The sequence below is a fragment of the Macrotis lagotis genome, chromosome 6 (assembly GCF_037893015.1).
Source record: "Macrotis lagotis isolate mMagLag1 chromosome 6, bilby.v1.9.chrom.fasta, whole genome shotgun sequence".
Lineage (NCBI taxonomy): Eukaryota > Metazoa > Chordata > Mammalia > Peramelemorphia > Peramelidae > Macrotis > Macrotis lagotis.
In genome coordinates, this window is record NC_133663.1 from 34341430 (window position 1) to 34366352 (window position 24923).

A 24923-nucleotide genomic window follows, 5' to 3' on the forward strand; every position below is an offset into this window, starting at 1 on the left:
CAAACTTCTCATTTGTGCTGATGGGCTGAAGAAATCCAATATTTAGCTGATGCTGAGTATTGATATAAATCATTATAAGCAATGAATTCATCCTAAACATTGATCTCTAGCTATTGAATGACTTTTCTTCCCTGGAGGGTATGAGGATTGCTTACACACACACACACACACACACACACACACACACACACACACACACACACATATTCATACAGAGGGAGGGAGGGGAATAGGGAAAGAGAAGGTGAGACACACTGTGAAAGAAGATCTGAGAGTCTTAACCTGGTGTATATGAGCTTGTTTTCTTTTTAATATTTTTATAACTGTATCTCAGTAAATTTGACCTCCTTTGCAATCTTATGACTTTTTTATTTTAACTATTAAAAACATGATGCTGAAAAGGGATCCATAAATTTTATCAGATTATTAAAGGGTCAGGGAGTCCAAAACACAAACACCCCCCCAAAATTACTTCAGGGTTTGTATTTGATGCTCTTGGTACTTGGTGAGATATAAGTTCCAGAGTTATTATATAATTATCATAATTAACAATGAGTTAAGTGTTTCTGTAGACAAACAGTGTCTGAAGCAGAATCTGCATTGCATCTTTTTGAGTAAGATTACTACACAGTCTTTCTTCTCTAAGAAATGGTACAGATAATATGAAAACCTTGAGGAAACCATTTTATTTTATGGAAGATGGCATGAGTCAAGGCCAAAGTTGAGAGTGAAGAATGCAGATGAAGTCATATAATAGTGAATAAACCTGGTTGATAGGATTGTAAATCGTACAAAGGTGGATAGTATAAGAAATATCTCAAAAAATAAGTGTGGATAGCTAAGGGAAGAGCTTGAATTTCTGGCATTGATGAGAATGCTGCATCAGGAAGACTGACAGAAATGCTCGGCTCCAACAATGAGAGCTGGGAGAGAGTTGGGAGAGGAGACTGGAACATCTCTGGGTTGACCTCCAAGCCCTGGAATGCAAACATAACAGCAAGGGTTCTCATTGTCAGTCTCAATCCATTGCTGTGGCTGTGATAGATTCCATAGTCATGAAAGTCCAAATGGCAATAACCATCTCATTGAATCCAAATACTAACTTCCCTGAAGTTCTACTTGCTTTTGCAATAGTCCAATGGCCAAAGACCATTCAGTTGGATTATTTTACTTGGATACACAGGATCTGTCCAAAGTTGGCACATTTACATTGTTTTAAACATGCCTCTGATCTTTATTAACTTTGGAGTAATAAGATCCAGAGACATTCAACCCCTGAATGAACTTCATGTTACATATGCAAAATCTGTTGAGAGGAAAACTTGGTAGCCATCCAAAGCTAGGATCCATAGATACCAAGTCAAACTTTGACATAGAGGTTGATAAGAGCATTGTGTGTGTTTCATTGTTAGGTCAGTGTTATGTCAATGATATTAGTTATTGGCTCTGTGATTATTGACAAGACAGGCTTTGAATGACTCAGTTTTCCTTAAAGATGAAGATAATATCAGTATTTTATGACTTGTTTCCAATTCTTTGTCATTTTATCCATTTATAAATTTTAGCATGAGCACCTTTTTTTCCCAAATATTTTAATTGATTAACAAATGAAATAAACTCCTTGGAGCCAGTGGCTATTTCCCTTTCTGTCTTTGGTCACTAAGACCTAATACAGTGCTCCAAAAGGACTTATTGAATGAATAACTGCTTTTTCTTTTCCATATTCTCACAGAGAGGGTAACTGTACCATAATTTTTATACTTAATAAATCTAGTTTTTACTAAAGAGGTCCTAGAAATATTTCTAATAATAGAAAATAAGTAAAAATAAATGGTAGCAAGATTATGGAGTCATGTTGAAGAATTATATTTTGCTACACCACCTAAAGAATGAAGATATAAAATCTTATTTCAAATTTATTTAGCATTTATCAGAATATTTTTAGTTTAACCAAGGAGTTTGGAAATGCTCTCTACTCAAATCTCTCCTCCAAAAGAAACTCGATTTGTGAACAAGCAAATGAGGAAACCTCTTAGTCATTCAGATAACTAATTTCTAAGTCTAAAACTACAGATGAATTATTCATCTTTAGAATTTCCTTATAAGAAGGAAATCTAAGACCTGGACAAACAAAACAGAAATTGCCTGGAATAGATTACAGCAAAGTACATGACAAAGTCTCTGATACTATTCTTGCATAAAAGCTGGGAAGATATTCAATAAAAGATAGTAAAGTTAGGTGAACTCCAAATGGGTTGAATGGGTGGATTTCAGGAGTAGTCAATAACCATTTTATGTCTATTTGGAAAGAGATTTCCAATGGCACAAACCAGAATTCTGATTTTTCCTAATCGGTTTCACATTCTATTTAATGATTTTAATAAAAGCATCATCAGTGGTGTGCTTATTCAATTTACAGAAGACACAAAGCTAAGAAGGATAATAAAAATGTTAAATGATGTCCTCAAGGTCCAAAAATAGCCTAATGGGCTAGAACATTGTCCCATATCTAACAAGATGATATTTAATAGAAATAAATAAAACTCTAACACTTGGATTCAGATAAGCAATTTAATCACTTAATATAAAAAATAAAATGATGTGTATTTTAATGAACTGCAAATGTCATAAGAGTTAAGAGTATGACATGACAGTTAAAAGACCAAAACAACTAAAGTGAGGCTACATTCCAAGAGAGAACATAGTGTTCAAGTGAGGATAATCTTATTTTTCACATACTCTGCTGTGATCAGGAGAGGAGGAGATGATGATTCCATTTTGCTTTCTTGCTCTAACCACAACTGGAGGAAAGTCTGGGTTCATCTCTGCTCAATATCCCTGATAAATTTTTTTTTGATTATTTCTTTACATTTATTTCTTTTCTTGCCAGGAGGAATCTTTTACAAAGAGTTTACAAAGAGTTAGACTTAAAAAATGCATTTCATTCCCCTTATCTCCAATTTGGGGCAGGGGCCTATATTTCTAATATATGTAACATAGAGAATGTTTACTTGAGAGGAATGATCTGTTTTGGTGACATGGTATTTCTCTTTTTAGAAGACAATTTCCTAATGAGAGTAAGATACAGAGAGAGACAAAAAGAGACAGGAAGATATGGAAAAAGTGAAACAGTCAGAGACAGATATCACAGACACAAAAAGATTTCAAGCCTATAGTCTGTTGACTTGAGTTAAAAATCCTAGATATGATGGATTTATTTGATTTTTACTACAATGAAATCATTTTAATTTTTCTGAGATCAAATTTCTTTTTTTAATAAACTCAACTATAGTCTGCAAATATTTATTAAGTCTGCCACAAAGGTAATATGATGCACTGAATAGGTAATCAATTTTAGAATTAAAAAGACCTGGGCTCAAATCTAGCCTTTGAAATATACTGGTTTTGTGACTGAGAGTGTGCAATTTAATATCTCAGCTCCCTAAGAAACTTTTAACAGTACAAGTGGTGAATGAGTAATTTATCGACATCAGTGCAAAGATTTCCATAGTTAAAATCAAAAGTTGATTGGTATATCATAAAGTTTCACAATATTGGTACAATATAAATTCGATGAAAATAGTTTCTTGCTTCAAAAGTTTATATTTTTCTGCAGGAGAGAGTAATAGAACAACCTGTTTTCAGCGACCGACTCTGATTTTATTGATATAGAGAATTTTGGATGATGTTGGTGACACCATCTTCAATTTTATTTCTTAGAGCATTTCCTCTACATGGTCAAATAGCCAACATCCAGTCTTCCAAAGTCAGATCACTATCTCTTCTGCTTTTAGCTGTTTCTAAATATAGTGTATAAAAAATAATCACGGTGATGATTAATACCTGGGCCAATTAGGAGGGGCACCAAATAAGAGGTGGCCATTGAACTGAGGCTTGCATGGTACTAGGCTTTCCAATAGGTGCAGGTGAAGAAGGAAAGTATTCTAGGAGAGAAGAAAGTCTGTAGTGAGTTACGGGGTGGGGGGGAATAGAGTATCATATGTAATTAATAGGAAAGTGGGCCTTTGACTGGATTATAGTGTGAATGGGAGATAGTAGTGGGAAATATGTCAAAAAGAATGAGTTCAAGCCAGAAATGAGATAGATACCTTACAGGGTCATTGAGAACAAGGTTACTAATATAATATCTAAATTTTTGTGTTGTTTTGATTGTTTAGATCCTAAGACAAGCTGATTTTGATAATACTGTTTTTAATTTACTCAATTTACAAGAAGGAGACACACACACATACACACACACACACACACACACACATATATATATATATGTGTGTATGTATATATAACATGACCTTTAGAAGAGGTATATTATCTAGTCCAAAGACTTTATTTTTAGAGGAAGAAACTACAGCCTAGATAAAACATTTGACTCATCTGACCAAGGATCACAAGGGAAAATAAAAATAATGTCAATATTTAGTATTTATAAGATGCTTTAAGGTTTACAGAGTATTTACATATATTACCTGAGTGGATTCTCAAAATAACTCTGGGAGGCTGATGCTCTCTATTGTCCCCATTTTTATATATGAAGAAATAGGTTAAGAAAGGTTTAGTGCCTTACTCACAGTCACAGGACTACTAAGTGTCTGAAGTGACCTCAGGTCTTCCCAGCTCCAAGTTTTGTTCTCTATTCACTGAGGCATCCTAAAGAACAGAGCTAAGATTAAAGTCCAAGCCCTCTGGCTCTAAATTCAATGTTTTTTTTTTTAAAATCACACATCAAATCATTTAGTTTTAAAAACCTGCCAATCGTATCATAACCATGGAAAAATAGAAAAGAGAGAATGGAGAGATAGTACAAAAAAAAAGCTTTACTATTGAGGAGGACCAAGAACAGAGAGCAGTCAGATGTGGCTAGGAGCCTGAGTGATTGAAGGGATGGGAATGCCACTAATCAGAATAACTCAGGACAGAAGAGAACTAGGGAATGGAAATGTGGAGGACAACAAGACTTTAAAGAGTTTATTTTTGCACACCTTAAATTTGAGGTAACAGGAGTGCAGGCAACTGATGTAGTTCATTTTGGGGCCCACAGAGAAGGGAAATACTGTAAAACCTTCCTTATTGGTCACGTTCAGCTGTAAATCTAGTTAGAATCCTCCAGGGGTCAAGAAAAAGAACTGTCATGCTTGGATATAATGCTTTCAGTAGAGAGATTATCCTTAAGTCACAATACAGAGAGAGTCTAAGAAACACATGAAACTCTCCACAAGAAACTTATCCCCAAGTTCCCCAGAGGCCCCCTGGTTTATTTTCTTTCCCATCTCAATCCCTGTGATGAAACAATTGCTTTTTTGATGGTCTTTCTCCTCAGCTCTTTTCTCTCTGCTCTCCCTAGTTTGGGGATTCTCTTTTGCCAGATAATTGGAGATTGTAAAAGTACAAGTCCTGAAACCTAAGTTCATGGGCTGTTTTTTTTTTCGTTCATGACAGGACACAGGAAAAGGATCAATGCATGCTATTGGGAGAGCAGACTGCTACAGAATGGGAATCACAACATTTTTACTGCCTATTTCACAGAGTTGCGAGATAAAAGCAGTTGGTCAAAGTTAAAGTGCTCCTACAATATTATCTTTGAATATTATCACCCTCTCCTAATGATAACTCTAATATAATCAATTAGATTATTATTAAATGAAGTCAAGTTAAAGTGGAAAAAATACCTTTAGATAAATAATTGTGTGAGATGCAATTACCTCATAGCTTTACTGAGATTTAAAGTAATATGTTAATTTTGTGAACACATTCTACCCTCTTGCATGCAATTTTACTCAGGTCTTTGCAGCTGCTTTGTTGACTCAGAAGATGTGGAATGCTCAGGGATACCCAAATAACAGCCTTTCATTTTATTTCATAGGCACATTTCATCTCACAGAAAGGGAAGCCATCAGGGTTAACTTGAGACACTACAGGATATTTGAATGTGTATGAAAAAGGGAAGAGGACAAAAGATAAACGATATATTGGGACCCCAGGCATTAAAGAGACAAAAATTCAATCAGGTTGTCACTCTGACGAAAGATAAAATGGGGAAAGCATGGACTTGGCTATTCACATAAGCTATCTAATCATGGAGAATTCTAGAACAGGGGAATAATGAGAGTGCAAAGCAGTAGGAGTAAATGGAGGTGGATGCAGCATGATGCTCAGAAAAAAGACAGTATATTTCAAGAAGAAGTCTGGTCTGCCAAGTACAATATTCCATAAAATAGTCCAGAAGAGGTGAATTATTCTAATTAGACATGAATCCATCTCTTAATTAAAAAAAAACACATTATATAAAAATCCCAAGACATGGGGGTGTGATTATTCACTTTACAAAAGCAAGTCTTTAAATAATTTATCCCACTAGATCCTCACAGAATCTTGGGAGGTAAGCACCATGATACCCATTTTAGATGAGGGTAATGAGAATCAGAGATGGTAAGTGACTTGCTCAAGGTCATACAGCTTCTCAATGGCAGTGGAAAGATTGGAACTCCAAATCCAGTTACAATAAACATTTTGTTTAAGGTTCTTTTTTTAAATTTTTCCCCAAAAGGCACTGATAAAATGGCAATAATTAAATATGTGAGTTACTTATGTTGTCTTTGATGAATTTTGACTCTGACAAAAAGCAACTTGATTTGGGGCATGCTTTCTGCCTAGAGGAGCAGAAGAAGACTGAGTGAAGGGAGAAGAATCAATAATTCTCAGGCTTCTTATCCCATATTGATTCTTGTAATCCAGCAACCATTAACCACTTGACAGATAAGCTTCTTTTAAGATGGCTTGTTTATATTTTCAAAATCAAATGCTTTAATTTTGCTCATGGGTTTCCCAAATGCAATCATTCTAAATCGACTTCCGCCACTTTGAGTTTTCCTTTCTCCCCTCAAAAGTCATTTGGAAACAGCTTCTTTGAATAAAATTCACAAAAGGATATGTGCAATTCAGTCTCACACAGGAAATGCAAAAAACACAGAGTTCCTCTGGGAAAATACAAAGACCAAAATTGCAAAGACCAAGAAAATTTTAAAAAATTTCTTAAAAATATATAACTTTTTTTGGAGTATATGATTTTTACTCTTTCCCAAAAAGTCTTGGTATTGTTGCCAGTTAAAGTATAAGAAATACCAGCTTATCCCAAAGCTGTCAACTCTCACCCTAATGAGGACGATTAGAATGGAAATCAAGAGCTATGATGACATTCTGTTTTTAAATAGTCTATGTTAAAAAAAATTTCAGCATACTCAGACCTGACACTCTGCTAGGAGTTTTTATTTGTATTGTCGTTTTGCTGGTAAATAGCTTCTCTTCTATAATAGTCAAGGAGAAAGTAGAAAATGGAACCTTTAAAAATGAGGTCATTTTGAATTTTTAGTTCTATATGACTCTGTGTAAAGAAACACCTGTTTTCATCTATGTTTCTGCTGTATTCTAGAAGAGATAAGCAATGGATTTTAGTCAGTTTATTTGATATAAATCTTTTGCATCACAATCCTGGCAAATTGTATTGCTCAACTCAGCAAATGCTTCAGTTTCACAAGATTTCCATCAAATGGTCACCACCTCTGTTTCAGGCATTATTCTAGACTCTGAGGAGAAAAAGACCAAAAAGCAAATGGTCCCTGATCTTAAGGAGTTTATATGCTTTATTAAAAAAAAAGGCTCAGAGTTCTTTCCAAGCCTTTCCTTGAATAATCTTTTGTTGTTGTTTTATTTTTGCAAGGAAATGGGGTTAAGTGACTTGCCCAAGGTCACACACCTAGGTAATTATTAAGTTTCTAAAATTGAATTTGAACTGAGACCCTCCTGATTCCAGGGCCAGTGCCCTATCCACTGAGCCACCTAGCTACCCCATAAGTAACCTCCAGTCTGGTTTTCCTCTTAGCTCTCTGACAATAGAGCACTCAGCACAGTGTATGGTATGCAGTAGGTGGTAGATAAATGGTTGTTGACTTAACATGGCAACCCCTTCTCAGTCTCATTTGTTGAATCATTATGTGTGGTCTGCTTCTTAAATCTGTTAAACATAGACTTTGTCTTGGGTCCTTTCTTCCTCGTTCTCCTCCTTTTTTCCCCTCCTCCTCTTCTATCCCCTCCTCTTTCTTCTCCTCCTTTCCCTTTTTCTCTTCTCCTTCTTCTCCTTCCCCTCTTCCTCTCATCCTCTCTTCTCTCTTCTTCTTTCACTTCTTATCCTCCTTCAGTTTCCCCTTGTCCTTTTCTCCTCCCCCTTCTCCCTTCTCTCCTTTCCTTCCTCATGCTCCTCCTCCTTCCTCCTTCTTCCTTCTTCTTTCTTTCTTTCCTTCTTTCTTTCTTCTTTCAAGACCAATGACTCCCAATATTTTATTTCTTTCTTGTTTGTGGTATAGCATGATATTAGCCATGAGGAGTCAGTAAATTATAAAATGATGAGAGATTTACTATATATGTTGCCATGATCATTTTAACGAATATATCCTACCTCACATTGTTGCAAGCTATAATTATGCATCCTCTCAGCATATAATCAGTTCTCCTATATTCAGTTGTCTCCTCTGTGCTAATGACTCTGAGATCTATATATCAAACCCTAGTTTATCCCCTGAGATTCAGTCCCACTTGAGGCTTCCCTGTTAGGCACTTCCAATTAGATGTCTGGTAGGTATCTCAAACTCAACATGCTCCAGATTAACTCACTAACCCTCAGTGTTGACTTCATTGGTTACTATAGCTGTTAAGAATTTGGGAAGGTTGACCCAGGAGTTTCAGGATGAAGTAGGGCTTACATAGAGATATTTTCTTGACTTTAGAAATAATCTATTATAATTTCTGTATTTAATTAATGGGGAAACTGAGACTCAGAGATATTTAGTGATTTTCCCAATATCACACAGTAAGAAGCAGATCCTGGATTTGTAACCTGGGTATTTTAGTTTGAAGTCTAAGTCACTTTCCACCTAAACATACTGCCTATCCATAACATAATTATGTTTATCATAGCTTTATCTGCAGGTATATGTGAATTATGTAAATAAATTAGAATTATACATTTTCAGAAATCATGGAATATCTACCTCCATTTATATCTTTTATAGATATCCACGCACATCTCGCTCTATATGGTAATTAAATTCCATTAAGAAGTTTCATGTATATGTATATGTATAGGTAGGCATATATATATATATATACACACTCATATACAGAAATATATATTCGCATGCAAATAGACATGTATGTATTCCTATGTATATATAGGCCTCATATGCAAACTATATAAATACATATACATATATGTAAATAGGTATATAGGACTTATTTTCTATTTTTCATTGTTATACTTACAAATATTACATTGGTCAATAGAAAAGTATTTGCAAAAAACAATAGAATCCAAGTTTAATGAAGTGTTGATATGGTTTAAATATTCAGCAGACTGAACTGGATTAATAAACTAAAATAATATGTAATAGCAAATAGTGAAAATACATTAGATCAGGATTCAGGATGCATGAAGTAAACTTGATTACTAGCTTTCTGCATTACCTAGATTGGTTGGTAAATCTTAGAGTCCTCAAAATTTTTCTTTGTACCCTGAAGAGGCTTGACTAAGCGAGCCCATTTTCTATTGCCATTCAATCCCAATAGATATTCCTGCCCTCTTTTTTGTTAGAAAGTAAATATATATGAAACTAAATTCTTGAATTCCTGAAATATAATAAAATAAAAGTTTCCAGAAATCTCATTTAATATTACATGGACCAGAGGATATCTGTGAAAGATTATAGTCTCCCTTCCTCATATTTCTTATGCCCATATCTCATTTAAATTAATCCAGACTTCAAGGGAAGATGCTTAAATCTCCCCTAATTGCCCAAAATAATATACTTAAGTAGTCTAACCATAAAGAGAGTTTTACCTTCTATCTACCAACGATTCTTTAAACTAAAAATGGAGGCTTTCAAATTTTTGTACCAGTCAGTTAAACTATGTATAATCATCTTGAAAATGCAAAGTTGTTTCAACAAGGTTGATATATTAAGGAATATTTGAGCAGAAGGCAAATTTCATAAACAGGGAGAATGAAGAAAACTGTCCCACTTCACAATAATTCTCACCTTCCAGTCTGGCACCCCCTTGCATAATCAAACTTCAAGGCTTTGTAATATGCCATATTTGCTGCATATCATCTGGAGTAAGAGAAGAATTAGACTGAGGAGAAGGATTGGTCTGCCCCACTTCTTCCCCATATTCCTCAGGCTGAGTAGCAATTTGAGACTCTGGATACCACTATGATTTTTTTCATATTTTATATATGTCTTAATCATTGAACATGCATAAAACTGCTACTCTTTTTATTAGAATCCTACCTTTTTTCAGATGCATCATACACAAAGTTTTGGAGCATGGTGTCCCTAAACCCATTTTCCTTATAAGGTTTTTAATTGCATGATTTTGCAGTTTGGGGCTTTAGGTAATGCAAATGTCATATTAAAGCAAAAGACCCTGTTTATGACTACTTTTTATTGTGATTAAATATTATTTATTTTTCTATTAAAATTTTATATGATAATTTTCATAAACTTCACTAGTTGCTTCTCCTATAACATCCCAGTGAATTAGGATCTACAGCTCAAGCATGGTATCAAAATTGAACATTCATTAAATTGTCTATGGTGTGCCAAATCCTTTGATGGGTCCCATGGGAGTATCCCAAATCCACCATCCACTCTTTTTAGACAGGGAAATAAATTTACATCACATAATCAAAAACAGAATTACAGAGTTACTTTTGAGACTATTGAGGAAACCTGAGTTAACTAGAATTCCTACTCTAATGTTCCCATTAATTTTTTCATCCAACTTGTATTTGAAGACCTGTAGTGAGAAGCAAACTTCTAGCTTCTAAGATAGTTCAATCAACTTCCAAATGACATGAAATCTCATATAGTATATGAATAGCAGAAAAAACTTGTTGATTGGTTATATAAAATCTAAATTTTCTGTTAGAGCTCCCTCTTAATATTATGTTTTAGAATATCTAAGAATTTGGGTCAGGCTAAGTCTCAGATTTTGGCATTCAGGTTCTAGGAAAAAATCTTCAAATGGGTTGGCCCAAATGAGATCATGAAGCATTGGACATGAATGAAAATTGAACAAGAAAATACAACTGCTAAAGAGATCCTATCTCCAGGAGACAGATCACATGTTCCAAGACAAACCTTATCCATGCTCACATTTAGGAAGCTAAAGAAAATAGTGGGTAGTCAGATTTGCCCTTCCCAGGGAATATCTCTCTGGGAATATACCAGAACATCAGCTAGTAAAAATATTTTTCCCAGTTTCTTCTTGGATTATCGGGATGGTAAACGAGTTCCTTGAAGCTCCTTGGGTAGAGAATTCATATGTATGCAAACCACAGAGACTGAAGAAAGTGGTAGAAAACTTAAAATTGAATGAAAGATACTTAATGTGTTCTCCCCTTCCTCCATAGATGGAGCCCATCCTGCTTTTCCTCTATTCCCCATTTTTATCTTCCCTTCCTAAATAAGAGATAGATATGAATGTTACCTTATGAACCATTCCTTTTTTTACACAAAAATATGAGGTGAATAGTATATTGTTAAATAAAAGAAGAGACATCATGATTTAGATGCTAACAACCTGGACTTAAGAATTGGGATCAAATTCCATCTCTGATATTTAGCCTGGATAAGTGACTTCCCTTCTAATCTTCGTTTCCCCATCCATAGAATGAGATTAGATCACTTTTAGATCTCAGCTTCTAGTCCTACTTCCCAAAGAATATTTCTTTGTCTTCTCTATCCACTTGGCAATACAAGCATCCTCTCTATCTTTGTTACAAGTCCCTTTCCATTACTCCCTTGTGGATTAGCAGGTTAACAAATTCTATTTAATTTCTTTTCATACATTCAGACCCTCAACTTGATTTCTTTTCATAAATTTTCAAAAATAGATTATCAACTAATAAAAGACTAGACCAGGGTATGGAGGGGATAAAGTGACCCATCTTTTTTATTAATAATTTTTATTAATATTTTTAATTTCATTCAATTGAAAACTTCTTTTGTTTTCATATCTGGTATTGAGAGTAGCAAAGTAACATTATAAGGGGATAAATATATTTTATTGCAATGCAAAAGATTTCTTCCTGTGGAAAAAAGTTTTCTTTTTTCCCCTCAAAGGCTCCTGCCAACCCACACTAGTCTAGTCACTACTACTTTATTGCTAACCATGTACCTATCTGAATCAATCAATCAAGTATCATCATTTATTAAGCACCTACTGTTTTCCAGATCCTAAGATAAATACTAGTCTTAACAAATAAAGAAAACGACTGTCTTCAAAGCACTTACTTTCTTTTTGAAGAAACAATTTACACCGATATAAATATGTATGAAATAAGTCAAGAAAAAATAGAATAGATGTGCCAACTTCAGATTACATAGATAATATATTGTCATTTTCCTAAATCTCAGATGAAACCCTCCTCAATAAGATCCAATAACTCCCTATTACTTCTTAGAACAAAGCACAGTCATTACTTGGGCATTTAAATCTCTTCTCAATCTTGACCCCTTTCTACCATTCTAGTGTTCTTATTCCCCTCTACTCACTGATAGAACTCCACATACTGTCTAACTTAAAACCCCTTTCACAATATACTCCATCTCCATCCCCATGCCTCAAAATTATTGTCCCTTGTCCTGAAAGTTCTCCCACCTTATTCCCATCCCTTAAAATCTCTTGACTTCCTTTCAAGGCTCATCTCCAAAGCCACGTTCTTCAGCATCTTTTCCAATCTTCTGAGTCACATGGCTTTCCCTCTAAGGCTCCATTCCATTTCTGTTTATGCTTTGTATGCACGGATTTATGAGCAAGATGTCTCCCCCTTTAGAAAGCAAGGTCTTTTTGGGTAGGGACTAGTTTTTTCTTTTTCTTTTTATCCGCAAAACTTTGATCATAGTAGGCGCTTAATCAATTTATTAATATTTTTTGGCAAATAGAAGGGCAAAAATATTCTCTGACCATGAATATTTGGATTTGTTTTGCCCTCTCACCCAACACATACATATAGGAATTTCACAGCCTCCTCCATGCCTAGCAAAGAGATCTTTCACATGTTCTTTATCCATATTGCAACTTGTCATCAGGTTTTATGTGATCAGTCTAAACTTTATCCAATCATCTCAAGGTTTATTTCTTATATTCTATCTTGAAAGCCTCTATTTGACTTTAATTTTGAATATCTTGCACATTAATTAAAATCTTTCTACTATTTGTAAAAAAAATCATAATGAGCTTCAATAGAAAAGGGCAAGTTGATGACTTTTTATAATACTAATTTCTTCATTTCCATTTGTATAACTAGCAATTTGAACTGTTAGAAAGGTTTCAAGTAGAATAAATCCAATAATATAGAATGAATATGGATTATTGTAGACCTTTTGCTTTCAATTATATTTGTATCCTCAAGGGACACATGTTTTGGTGACAGGAAATAGAATTATCAACAGATTTCAAATAAGTAAAATCCAGTGGATTGGTAATGAGCCAGAGAACCTTTAGGCTCTGCATCTGTAGAGGCTGATTCCATGAAGTCAATGTATTTTAACGTCACTCCAAGTGGAGGGATGGGGGAAAGAAGAGCTAAAATACAATCATGTTTTGTTGCTGTTGTTTAAAATTTATCATGCATTAATATTGGTCTACATTCTGCTCAAAACCCAAAGTCAGACCTTCTACAATCCCACTGCTTGTTTGATGATCTTTATTCAGTTCCAATAACATGACAAATCCCTGGAAAAAAATATTTAGCACTTGTCCAGTTGCTCCCAACTAGCTACAGTAATACCCTTTAAATTTGCCAATTCTGTGGAAATTGGCTTAGCGATTCCATAAAGTCCAGAAACATGTTCTTCAGTGGCCGCAGGGGTAAGCAAGGGGTGTGGGCAAAATGGATTGAAAGATCATTAACTGAGGCTTTCCATCCACAACATTATAACTCATTGGAGCCTGAAGCCCTCAATAATCCTGAACATTTCCAAGACTCATTCTGGGGAGAAGGACGCATTTCTCATGACAAGCGTTCCTAGGCAGGCACTAATAATACCAACTAACCCCCCCCCCCCCAATGCTTTGCCTCCTGCAGAAATGTGGGACACAAAGTACAGATAATTTGGGTTGAATTGAGCCCATAATGAAGGAATTTATAATCGGTTCTAATATATTTGAGAGCAAAAGTATATTAGTCCTTCATCAAAGGCAATGATAAAAAGCCATGTTAATATGGGTAGAGAGTAATTATTTCAGTGGGCATCATTATTCTCCAGCTAAGCTAAGGACAGAATAATACTGATATTTTTACATATATATTTATATATAATATATATTATATATATGCATATATACATATATAGGAGTGCATGTGTGTACATATTATTTATATTATATATACATATATGTAATCAAAATATATGGGTATAAAATTAGTGCTATGACCAGACTAGGAAATGGAAAACTGCCTGTCAATCACTTTTAAAATAGGACAGGGCTCAGGGCAGTTAGGTGGCACAGTGGGTAGAGTACCAGCTTTGGAGTCAGGAGGAGCTGAGTTCAAATCCAAACTTGGACACTTAATTATCTAACTGTGTAGTCCTGGGCAAGTCACTTAACCTCATTGCCTTGCAAACACTAAACAAATAAAAAAAAAGAACAGGGCTATGAGTTGTGAGATTGACAGTATGCAAGTATTTGGAATTTGACTGATGATAGCATTCAGGGTTAGGATTTCCTTTTTACATGAACTTACCTCCTACTGCTCAAGTATGACAACATGTGACTGAAAGAGATAGGAAATGTTACCTACCTGAGATTCTCTTTTTTTATTACTTTTTTTTAATTAAAGATTTTATTATTTTGAGTTTTACAATTTCCCATCTTACTTCTGTCTCCCCCCCACACAGAAGGCAATTTGTCAGTCCTTACATTATTTCCACATTGTACATTGATCCAGATTGAGTGTGATGAGTTTACTATTATTTTCAGTGTTAATCATGAGTGTGATGTTTGAGTAGTCTAGGTGCCCCAGAGAGTGCACAGAGAGAATATACCATTTTTCCTTTGGCTTTTGAAGGTTGTATCAGTTCTGGATTTTGAGAAGCTTCAGAAAGCTTCTTAAAATGCCAATGCTGAAATTGTCACATAAGAAGTTTACGATGAATATGCAGGTCACATGGAATGGTTTTGGTAACTTAGTGGTGCTATGGAAAGGATAAGTTTTTGATCTTGAGTTGAAATAGTGTTCCTCAAATTAGAAATGTTGGCATCACTAATAAAACTCTATTGGCATTCTCTCCCCACCCCCATACTGATAATCAGATGTAGAGATGAGGGAAGGGGAAGAGAGAGAAAGGAAATATTTTTATTGTATTTATGTCTGTTGTATTCACTAAAAAAAACCTCGTTGGATCTTATATGTAAAAACAATTCATCAATTAACAAGTATTTATTAAGAATTTATGGGTTTAATATTCACAATGAATTTATAGGATATCAGTGTAAAAGTCTCTAGGGGGAAAAAAAAGTATTAGTTTCACAGGCAGAGGAATGGTTCAACATTTTATTTTTCCATCCAACATTACAGCCCTTCTCCCCAGACCAGAAAAGACATATTTATTTTATTAATGAGAAATACCATTGGAAAATCCGAAATTCCCTATATGACCTACTTCATTATATACTGCAGATACCCAACTTTATGATTGTCCCTGGCCCTCTACCTCTTCCTTTGACACCCCCTCCCCCAGCCAAATAGTCTCAGAGTAACTAACTTTCATGTTTTTTCTGGGAAGGATGCATATGTATCTTTTGGTATATCGTACCATCCAGAGTTAGGCTGAAGGACTAAATATCTCCATTTAGCATAGAAAAGCAGAAAACATAGAAGTACTTTAGACTGAGAGAGTGATAAGGATTGAAGATATTATAAACAATTTAATAGTTTATTTTTCCCAATTACATGTAAAATTTTTAAATATTTTGTAATTTTTCTCTCTCTTCTTCCCGCCCTCATTGAAAATGTAAGCAATTTGCTGTAGGTTAGATATATGCAAAATGTATTTCCATTATAGCTATATTGTGAGATAAAATACAGACCAAAATAAAAAAAAACTAGAAAAAAAGTTTAAATAATTTTTCAAAAGTATGTTTTTATCTCCATTCAGACTCCATCAGTTCTTTCTCTGGAGGTAGTTGTTGTCCTTTGTTCTTAAAGAAGACCTTGACATTAGAGAGGCGATGCCATAACATGCATGCAAATTGAATTTGAGTGAGGGGATGCTGGATAAAGTTACCAACCTCACTTTCTCCTCCAGAGTCATCTGGGTTCATTGGCCAGATGTGAATCAGGATGACTGGAGGTGGCCCTGGATGTGAGGCAATCTGGATTAAGTGACTTGCAGGGGTCTGGGTTTGGATTTAAACTCACTTCCCCCTGATTCCAAGGTCAGTGCTCTATTTACTGCACCACCTAGCTCTGGAGATGGATAGTATTTGTCATGAGTCCTTTGGAATTGTCTTTTATCACTGTATTGCTTAAAATAGCTAAATCATTCATAGTTGATCACTATACAATGTTATTGTTGCTGTGTACAATGTTATTCTGGTTCTGCTTGTTTCACTTTGCCTCAGGTCATGTTGAGTACATCATTTCTCATTTAAAATAAATCTCAATGAAATATATACTTTTTTAGTGCTATTATTGGATCAAAGGGTATATACTGTATTGTGTATTTTTGGCTATAGTGCCAAATTTCTCTTCAGAATGGCTAGATCATTTCACAAGTCTACCAACAAAAGATTAGTATTTCAATTTTCCCACAATTCCTCCATTTGTCATTTTTCTTTTCTGTCACATTAACCAATCTGATAGTGTGGCATGGTACCTCAAAATTATTCTAATTTCCATTTCTCAAATCAGTGGGGATTTAGGACCCTTTTTCACATGATCTTAGATAGCTTTGATTACTTCATTTGAAAACTTCATATTCATTGACCAATTATCAACTGGCCAATGACTTGTATTTTTATATATTTGGCTCAGTTTTTTAAATAGTTAAGAAATGAGATCTTTTCTAGACAAATTTGTTCTATATCAGCCCTCCCAGCTTTCTGCTTTTTTTCTAATCTTGGCTGCTTTGATTTTATTTGTGAAAAATATTTTTAAAACTTAATGTAATTAAAATCATATATTTTACATCCCATTATGCTCTTTATCTCTCTTGTTGGATCATGAATTCTTCCCTTATCCATAGATCTGACAGGTAAACTATTCCATGCTCCCCTAATTTGTTTATGTTCTCATCTTTATGACTAAAGCATGAATCCATTTTGAACTTATTTTAGTATACAATAGGATATTTTGGTCTATACCCAGTTTCTGCCAAAGTACTTTCCAGTTTTCCCTATAGATTTTGTCAAACAGTGAGTTCTTATCACCAAAACTTGAATCATTTATAAAAACACAAGATTATTATGGTCATTCACTACTTTGTATTGTCTGCTTAATTTATTACATTGACCCACCCCTCAAAGTTCTTAGTTACTAATAGATTGTTTTGATGGTCACTGCTTTATAATACAGTTTAAGATCTGGTATGACTGAGTCACATTTTTCAGTTTCTTCCAGATGAATTTTATTATTATTTTTTTTCTAGCGCTATTAAATACTTTTTAGTAGTTTGATTGATATGGAATTGAATAAGTAAATTAATTGAGGTTGAATTGTCATTTTTGTTATATTGACTTGGTACCCATAGCAAACTGATATTTTTTCCATTTGTTTAGATCTGACTTTATTTGTGTGAAAAGTGTTTTGTAATTGTCTTTATATAGTTCCTGGGTTTGTCTTGACAGTGAGAACCCCACATACTTTATATTGTCTACAATTATTTTTAATGTAATTTTTTCTATCTCTTGCTAGACTTTGTTGTTGATGTGTATTATATGGCTCTAGTTTATATTCTACAATTTTACTAAAGTTGTTCATTATTTTAATCAGTTTTTAGTAGGTTTTCTAAGATTCTACAAGAATAGCATCATATCATTTGCTAAGATTGATAGTTTTATTTCTTCATTGATAGTTGTAATTTCTTCAGTTTCTTTTCTTCTTTTATCATGATAGCTAGTATTTCTAATACAATACTGAATAATATTGGTAATAATGGACATTCATGCTTCCTCCCTGATCTTATTGATAGCATATCTCTATCATAGACAATAATTGCTAATAGTTTCAGGTAGATGCTGTCTATCATTTTAATAAATGTACCTTTTATTCATTTGCTTTCTAGTTCTTTTATAATAAAAATAAATATTTTGTCAGAACTTGTCCTGCATCTATTGAGATGGTCATGATTTTGTTATTTTCACTATTGATAAGGTCAGTTTTGCTCCCAATTTTCCAAACATTGAACCAGTCCAGAATTCCTACTGTAAATTCCTCTGAAAGCATTTAAAAATTAAAACAAAAAATAATAATAGAATATTATAATTTATCTTTGTAATATTCTTCATAGCTGTGATGTACATATATCTTTGATAGATTAAAGGAAATCAGAGACCAACTTCCTCAAGTACCAAATCCTAATTTCCTTCAAATGAAATGTAAGCACCACAAGGGCAAGAGAGATTTGCACTTTTGCCCCTCTATCTCTGGAACCTAGCACACTTTAACTTAAGTAGGAGTTGAATGAATGCATCTCAAAATGTTTAATAGAATGTAAGTATAAGGAGAGCTTACGTCCATTTAATGACTCTTTTCATTTTTCTAACTTAGTTTTGGTGTGAGAGCACCACAAGATCTTTTTTTCCCCAAATATACTTATGGATATCTGCAAATATATCCTTATCCATATTTTACATGTAAAAAATCAATACAACTAAGATAAGAAGAGAACTTGGAGAAAATTCTTTGCATTCAATATTTCTGATAAAAATACAAAATCCTAGAAAAATAGGAAACCCCTCATTAGGAGTTTCTATCATCAAAACCTTTTCCTCAGTGAATAAGTGGTCAAAGATATGAACATGTCGTTCTTTATTTTTTTTTATTTATTTTATTTTTTGAAAGATTTTATTTATTTTTAATTTTACAATTTTCCCCCAATCTTACTTCTCTCCCCCCCCATCCCCCACAGAAGGCAGTTTGTTAGTCTTTCTATTGTTTCTACGGTATGCATTGATCTAAGTTGAATGTGATGAGATGGACACGTCATTCTTGGAAAAGAACACATATGCCCCCATACCAACGCAGGCATATTTTGTTTAATTTCCTTTTAAGGCTCCATTGGGATAAGTATAGCACAAAGAATTCAGTTGAAAAGTGACAGCCTACACAGAGATAACTTGAACAAACTTTCTTCAGACTCATAAGGGTAGGAGGAGCACAGCTGTTAGAGGGAAGTTCCTGAGAGGGGGAGTATCAGTGTGAGACCTCCATGCCCAAAATGGGCAGCACACATTTTGGAGAAAAAAAAGTATCTTTCTTCTGACTCAAAGTATAGAAACTTCACAGTTCAAACTTATGAAGAATTTGAGAGAAAAGGACCTGCAATATACTAATGGGAAATGGCCCTCTTTGCTGTGGTACCAGAAAAGTGAGAATATTTCCTAGATTACCTGATTAAGAATGAGGAGCAGATAGGTGGGAACTTTAAATCCTAATGGCATGATTCCACTAAATGGAACAAAAAGATAAATGGCCAGTCCTTGTCATATCCTTTCCATGCTTCATCTTAGCAGACTAACTCTAGGTTATCATTGTTTAATAGTAAGCTTCTTAGTTCTACCTTGATTTTACTTTCTCATCTTCACAGCACCGATTGCCTCCTCTGTTATCATGCTAAAGTATAGAACAATCAAGCCTAAGCAGACTATGCTTCCTGGCTGTGTTCATATGTCATCACAAAGTAGTGGAGACTCTTTCCCAAAAGTCTTTTCAGATAATTAGGTCCTTTCTACCTTGAACATGAAAGATAGGAAAAGATCATTTTTAAAATAGCTATCATCAGTTTCATCAGCAACCAGCACCAATCATTACAAATTACCAACCATCAAGGCAGCTAGGTGATACAGTGAATAGAGCACGGGCCCTAGAGTCAGGAGGACCTGAGTTCAAATTCAGCCTCAGACACTTAATAATTACCTAGCTGTGTGGCCTTGGGCAAGCCACTTAACCCCATTGCCTTGTAAAAACTAAAAACTAAAAAAAAGTTGTCAACATTTATAAAATATGTAATTATAAATTATAAATAAATAAGTTTTTTAATGAAGGAAATTCATTGATATTGTGCTCTCACTTAAACCATTTTATGACAATAGAATCGAAACTTTGTCTCTCATTGTACAGCCATTATACCTACACCCATTACCACCATAGTATATGAAACAAAGAAAAATACTGAAATACTCATTTAGTGAAAAAATAGGAGAATGGAGTTGAATTATAACAAATTTTTAAGACAGTTGAACCTAGCAGCTCTCTTATTTTTCTGATGAAGAAATCAAGCCCTAGACTAGTTAACTTGTCAGTAAATGTCTGAGGTAGCATTTGAAATCAGATCTTTCTAACTACAAAACCAGTACCTTTCCCACAATGCCATATTGACTGTCATAATGTTCCTTTAATTCATTCAGTCAAAATTCAGTATGTGTCAATGGAAAGCATATATACATATTATATACATATATGTATATGTGTGTATGCATATTTACTTCCCTCCTTTATATATTGTTCTATAATGATTAGTTGCAATGATGTCTGAGATAAAGTAACAGTTATATTTTTAATTGTTTGAGTTATTCTATTTTGCTAAAAAATGTAAGAAGATTTTCTTCCCCTTATTTGAATAGATGAAGTAGTTTGGGTGAGCTTAGGTCAATTGTTTCAATCAACACATCTTCACGTGAGGAAATATCTCTTTCTATATTATATAAAAGGAATCAGAGAGGCCCTGAGTCAAGTGTGGAATATGGACAGAACATGCTGCAATGGAGAGTCCATTGCTCCAACATCTCATAACTTGCCAAAATCAAAGTTTGAATGAATACTTGAAGTGTTCCTAAAGTAGGTTTATCCTCAAACCACAATGAGTTGAATCCCAGTAGTCACTTCACCATTCTCCAAGGATGTGATATGATTATCCGCCTTGGATGCTGTCAGATGAAAATTAAACAAGATTCTTCTTTCCCCAGTGCCCATTAGGTCAAGAGCCATGGAAGGGAGGACTTGAACTCAACACCTGGCCCTTTTTGTATGTGACAGCAAATAGAAATGAAGTGATAATCCTGCAGCACTGCCTTGAGGTGGAAAATGTTATTGTTTCTTTATATAGTTAGTCTGCATGATTTTTTTTGTTTTTTTCTAAGAATTTACTTGAAATAGCAAACATAACAACTTAAAGTCAGTAATGATCTGCAGCATGCACTACATTAACAAGTAAAAAAGATAAAATTGTCAGGCAATAGCATTCATGTTGACAGGAAACAGAAAATGGGCAACAAATGGTCATGTGAGTCTATTTTTGTCCTTCTGGTGCTCCAAGGGAGCATTTATAAATGAAAGATTTGAATAGAAAAAAAAAGGTTTTTACTGGAAAACAATTTGGCAGATATTATTAGGCTCATGGCCACATCACACACAGGACTTTGAAAGTGGATGTATGACATGACACTTATAGAACATGCAGAACAAAGAAGGAAAGACTCAGATTAGGTCCTTTTCACACTTATGGCTCATTTCACAATTGTGAAGTGTGAGGATTCTTTATGATCAAAAATATAAGTAAAATATTTGACTACGTGAAATTGAAAAGTTTTGCATGTAACAAATCAGCACAAACAGGATAAGAGAAGAATGGTCAATTGGGGAAAAACAAGCTTTTATACCAAATATCTCAAAGGGTCTGATTGCCAAGATATATAGGGAACCCACAAAAATATACAGATTCCTCAATGAATAAATGGTCAAGAGTTATAACAATAATTTCTGAAGAGAAAAGTTGTTACCAATAAACTAGATGTTTCAAGGCATGCTATATTGGGGAATATCCTTTAAAACTAGAATTATCTTCTATATATTTCTCTGAAATAGTGATTGAGCACAAATTTCCTTAGTATGATGAAAATAAAGTGGCCTTTCCAATGATGATATACCTGTCTGTGCTCCAGAAATGTTCTCGAATAATCATAAAGAAAGTCTTTGCCTTTAGGTAGGTTGCAATTTTAAAAAAGTGAATTACAGTGAAATTTATGCATTGTTTAGAAAATAGAAATTTTTCATGTGGATAAATGAAGAATCTTTGAACCATATGTGTCACCTTAACTTTATACTAAGTCATTTGGAGTGTTTGGGACTGAAATAAAATGATGATGATAGAAGAACAGAAAATGAAATTTTCATTGAGTTTCAATTCATAAAGGTCTACCTTTTTCTGGACAATTCCTATGAATGGGGATGATCCATTTCAGGTGAAATAAAAAAAAACGTATTGAGTATATGATGAGTAGTTACAATTACCTTGAAACTTTCCCTGACAGATGACATCATAGAAGTATCTTTAATATATTCACACTTAATTGATGTTTCTTTGCTTCCAACTAATATCTTTGAGTAGAATTCTGAATTATTGAAGCTTTTCTGACATATAGAAAGTATATGATATGCTCATTGTTTTTCCCCCCTTCAGTTTTCAGCAATGTAGCTTTCCTTTAAGAATCGAGTTTCCAGGTTTAGTCCTGAGTTACACACATGTACAGTATCAGCAGGAATGACTAAAACTTCAAGTTAAAATGTTGAACTGATCTTCTCTATTGATTCTAAGTTACTGCCTGCTTCCTACCTATGTGGCACTGCATATACTGACATGTCTCTCTCATTGTTTCTTTTGTTTCCCCTTCCTTTTCTTATGATGGTTATTTTATGCATGGAAAAATTCTTGCTTATGGCTTTGTGGTTGGCTGCCTTTGGAAATGGTGTGTCTGTGCTTGTAATGGTTCCTTTTTGCATGTATATTACTGACTGTCCTTTAAACGCAACATCTATGAAAACAGAAAAAGAAGATGGGGTTCCAACAGCTTCATTGTATGCTGAGGATGAGAAAAAAAAGAAAAAAAAACAAAAGAAACAGTTGCTCTTCTCATGGCCTTTGACTTCCTTTATCCTCTTTCACTTGAGCCCAGCAAATTATTATTATCATCATCATCATCATTATTATTATTTGTTGTAATAAAACATGTAGGAAACATTCCCACTGTTATTAATGGAACTATTCTCCTAAAACATGATCCTATTATAACTAACTATTCTGGCCATGAAATCGTATTAAGGTTTAATTCCATTATGTCACTAAATTGATTAGTAGACATTAGCCCTGCCTCAGCAGGCCTATTGAGAGAGAAACCCTGACTTCCATCGACTCTACCTTTTGCCTTGCTTAAGCATAAGCCTTCCTTTGCTAATAAACCTGTCAAGGGTAGCCAGAGGTTGCAAAAATCCTGAATCCACAGTTTCATTTAAAGGAAAACATGTGGGAAGGTTTTTTCTGTTTAAATGAAAGGACTAAGGAAAAAAAAAACGGGTTTTGAAAAAAAAAACTGTTAGAACTCCAAAAGCTAATGATATTATAAAAAAATGTCAATTATTTCAGGATCGATTGCTGTAATTTTTCAATTTTTTCTTAAAATTATATTGATCTCTTGTTTATTATTTTAACCAAATTAAATTCAGTGAGATTGTTGAGTAAAATAAGTTGTCAACTAATAAAAAATGTTTTCTATTTTTATATGTGGTGGGTATTCTTTTAGACAAGACATTCTTTTGCTTGTATCATGACCTCCATTCCCTGATATATTTTTTTGGTATTAGGGAAAAAAATACTAAATGAACACTGTTGATGATATTTTAGACTAGATGGGGATTGTGGGTAATTTTTTTCTTTAAACAGAAATTGATATTCTAAGCTAATTACTTCCCTGAGTTTTTTGGTTGCTGTTATTGGGGTTTTGTCTTTGATTTTGTTTTTATTTTTTGTTTTTATTTTTTGTTTTTTTGGAATCAACCTTGGTAGTTTTAGTATTTACAAATAATATTGCCCCTCCCATTCAGTCTTGTATATTCTTGAATTATCTTTTTTCCTCCATTTTTCTCCATTCTCAATCCTAGGTCCCCTTACAAAGAAACAGACAGATGATTTAGGGGATAATGACGGAGCTGAAGATGAAGGTATTTTTTTTTGCCGCCAAATCTGATTTGCATGACGAGGCCCCCAGTCTATTTTTCCACCCTCTTCCTCTTTTTTTGACTTCTTGTCCTTTTTGGAGAGTTCTTTCTCATTCCCATTTTTGATGTGTTTTGTCTTCTTGCCTGTTGTGATATATAGACATACTTTTAAATTTTTTTTAAAAAAAGCAACTGTTATTTAGTTCTGCATTTTGGTACCAACCATTAAAATGTTTAAAGAGGAGGGGGTTTTTGGGGTTTGTTTTCTTGAAAATAAATTTTGACATGTTTCATCCTCCCTTTTGACTGAATTTTGTCCATAAATTTTAACTAACTCCCTGATCTTTTTAATGATCTCTCTATACCCCCTTTTGCATGTTTTCTAACCTATGTATTTTATCAAATCCAGAAATGAATTGATCTCTATAGCTGTTATTCATTTAATTTTTGTAACCCTCACACCCATATGATGTGACAAAAATTAACAAAGCTGCTATAAAGTGTTTCTTAAACAAGGCTTCAATTAACTGAAAATAAATATGCATTTTTTGATTGCTATCACATGTTGCCTTCAAAAAGTGAAGTGCATATGATTTAAGCAAGAAATCATGACATCTATTTCAATAATTATTCT

At 34.0% G+C, this 24923-nt stretch overlaps 1 protein-coding gene across 2 annotated transcripts in view; it reads left to right on the forward strand.

Moving 5' to 3' along the window:
* LOC141490730 (neuroligin-1-like) overlaps positions 1–24923 on the forward strand; it is a 277179-nt gene that overhangs the window by 241140 nt on the left and 11116 nt on the right. Inside the window, exon 2 of one of the 2 annotated variants that reach the window (XM_074190935.1) lies at positions 24233–24292. The exons of the other annotated variant lie outside the window; for it this stretch is intronic. Coding sequence (XP_074047036.1) covers positions 24233–24292 — 60 coding nt within the window. The remainder of the gene's footprint in view (positions 1–24232; positions 24293–24923) is intronic. 2 annotated transcript variants of the gene reach the window in all.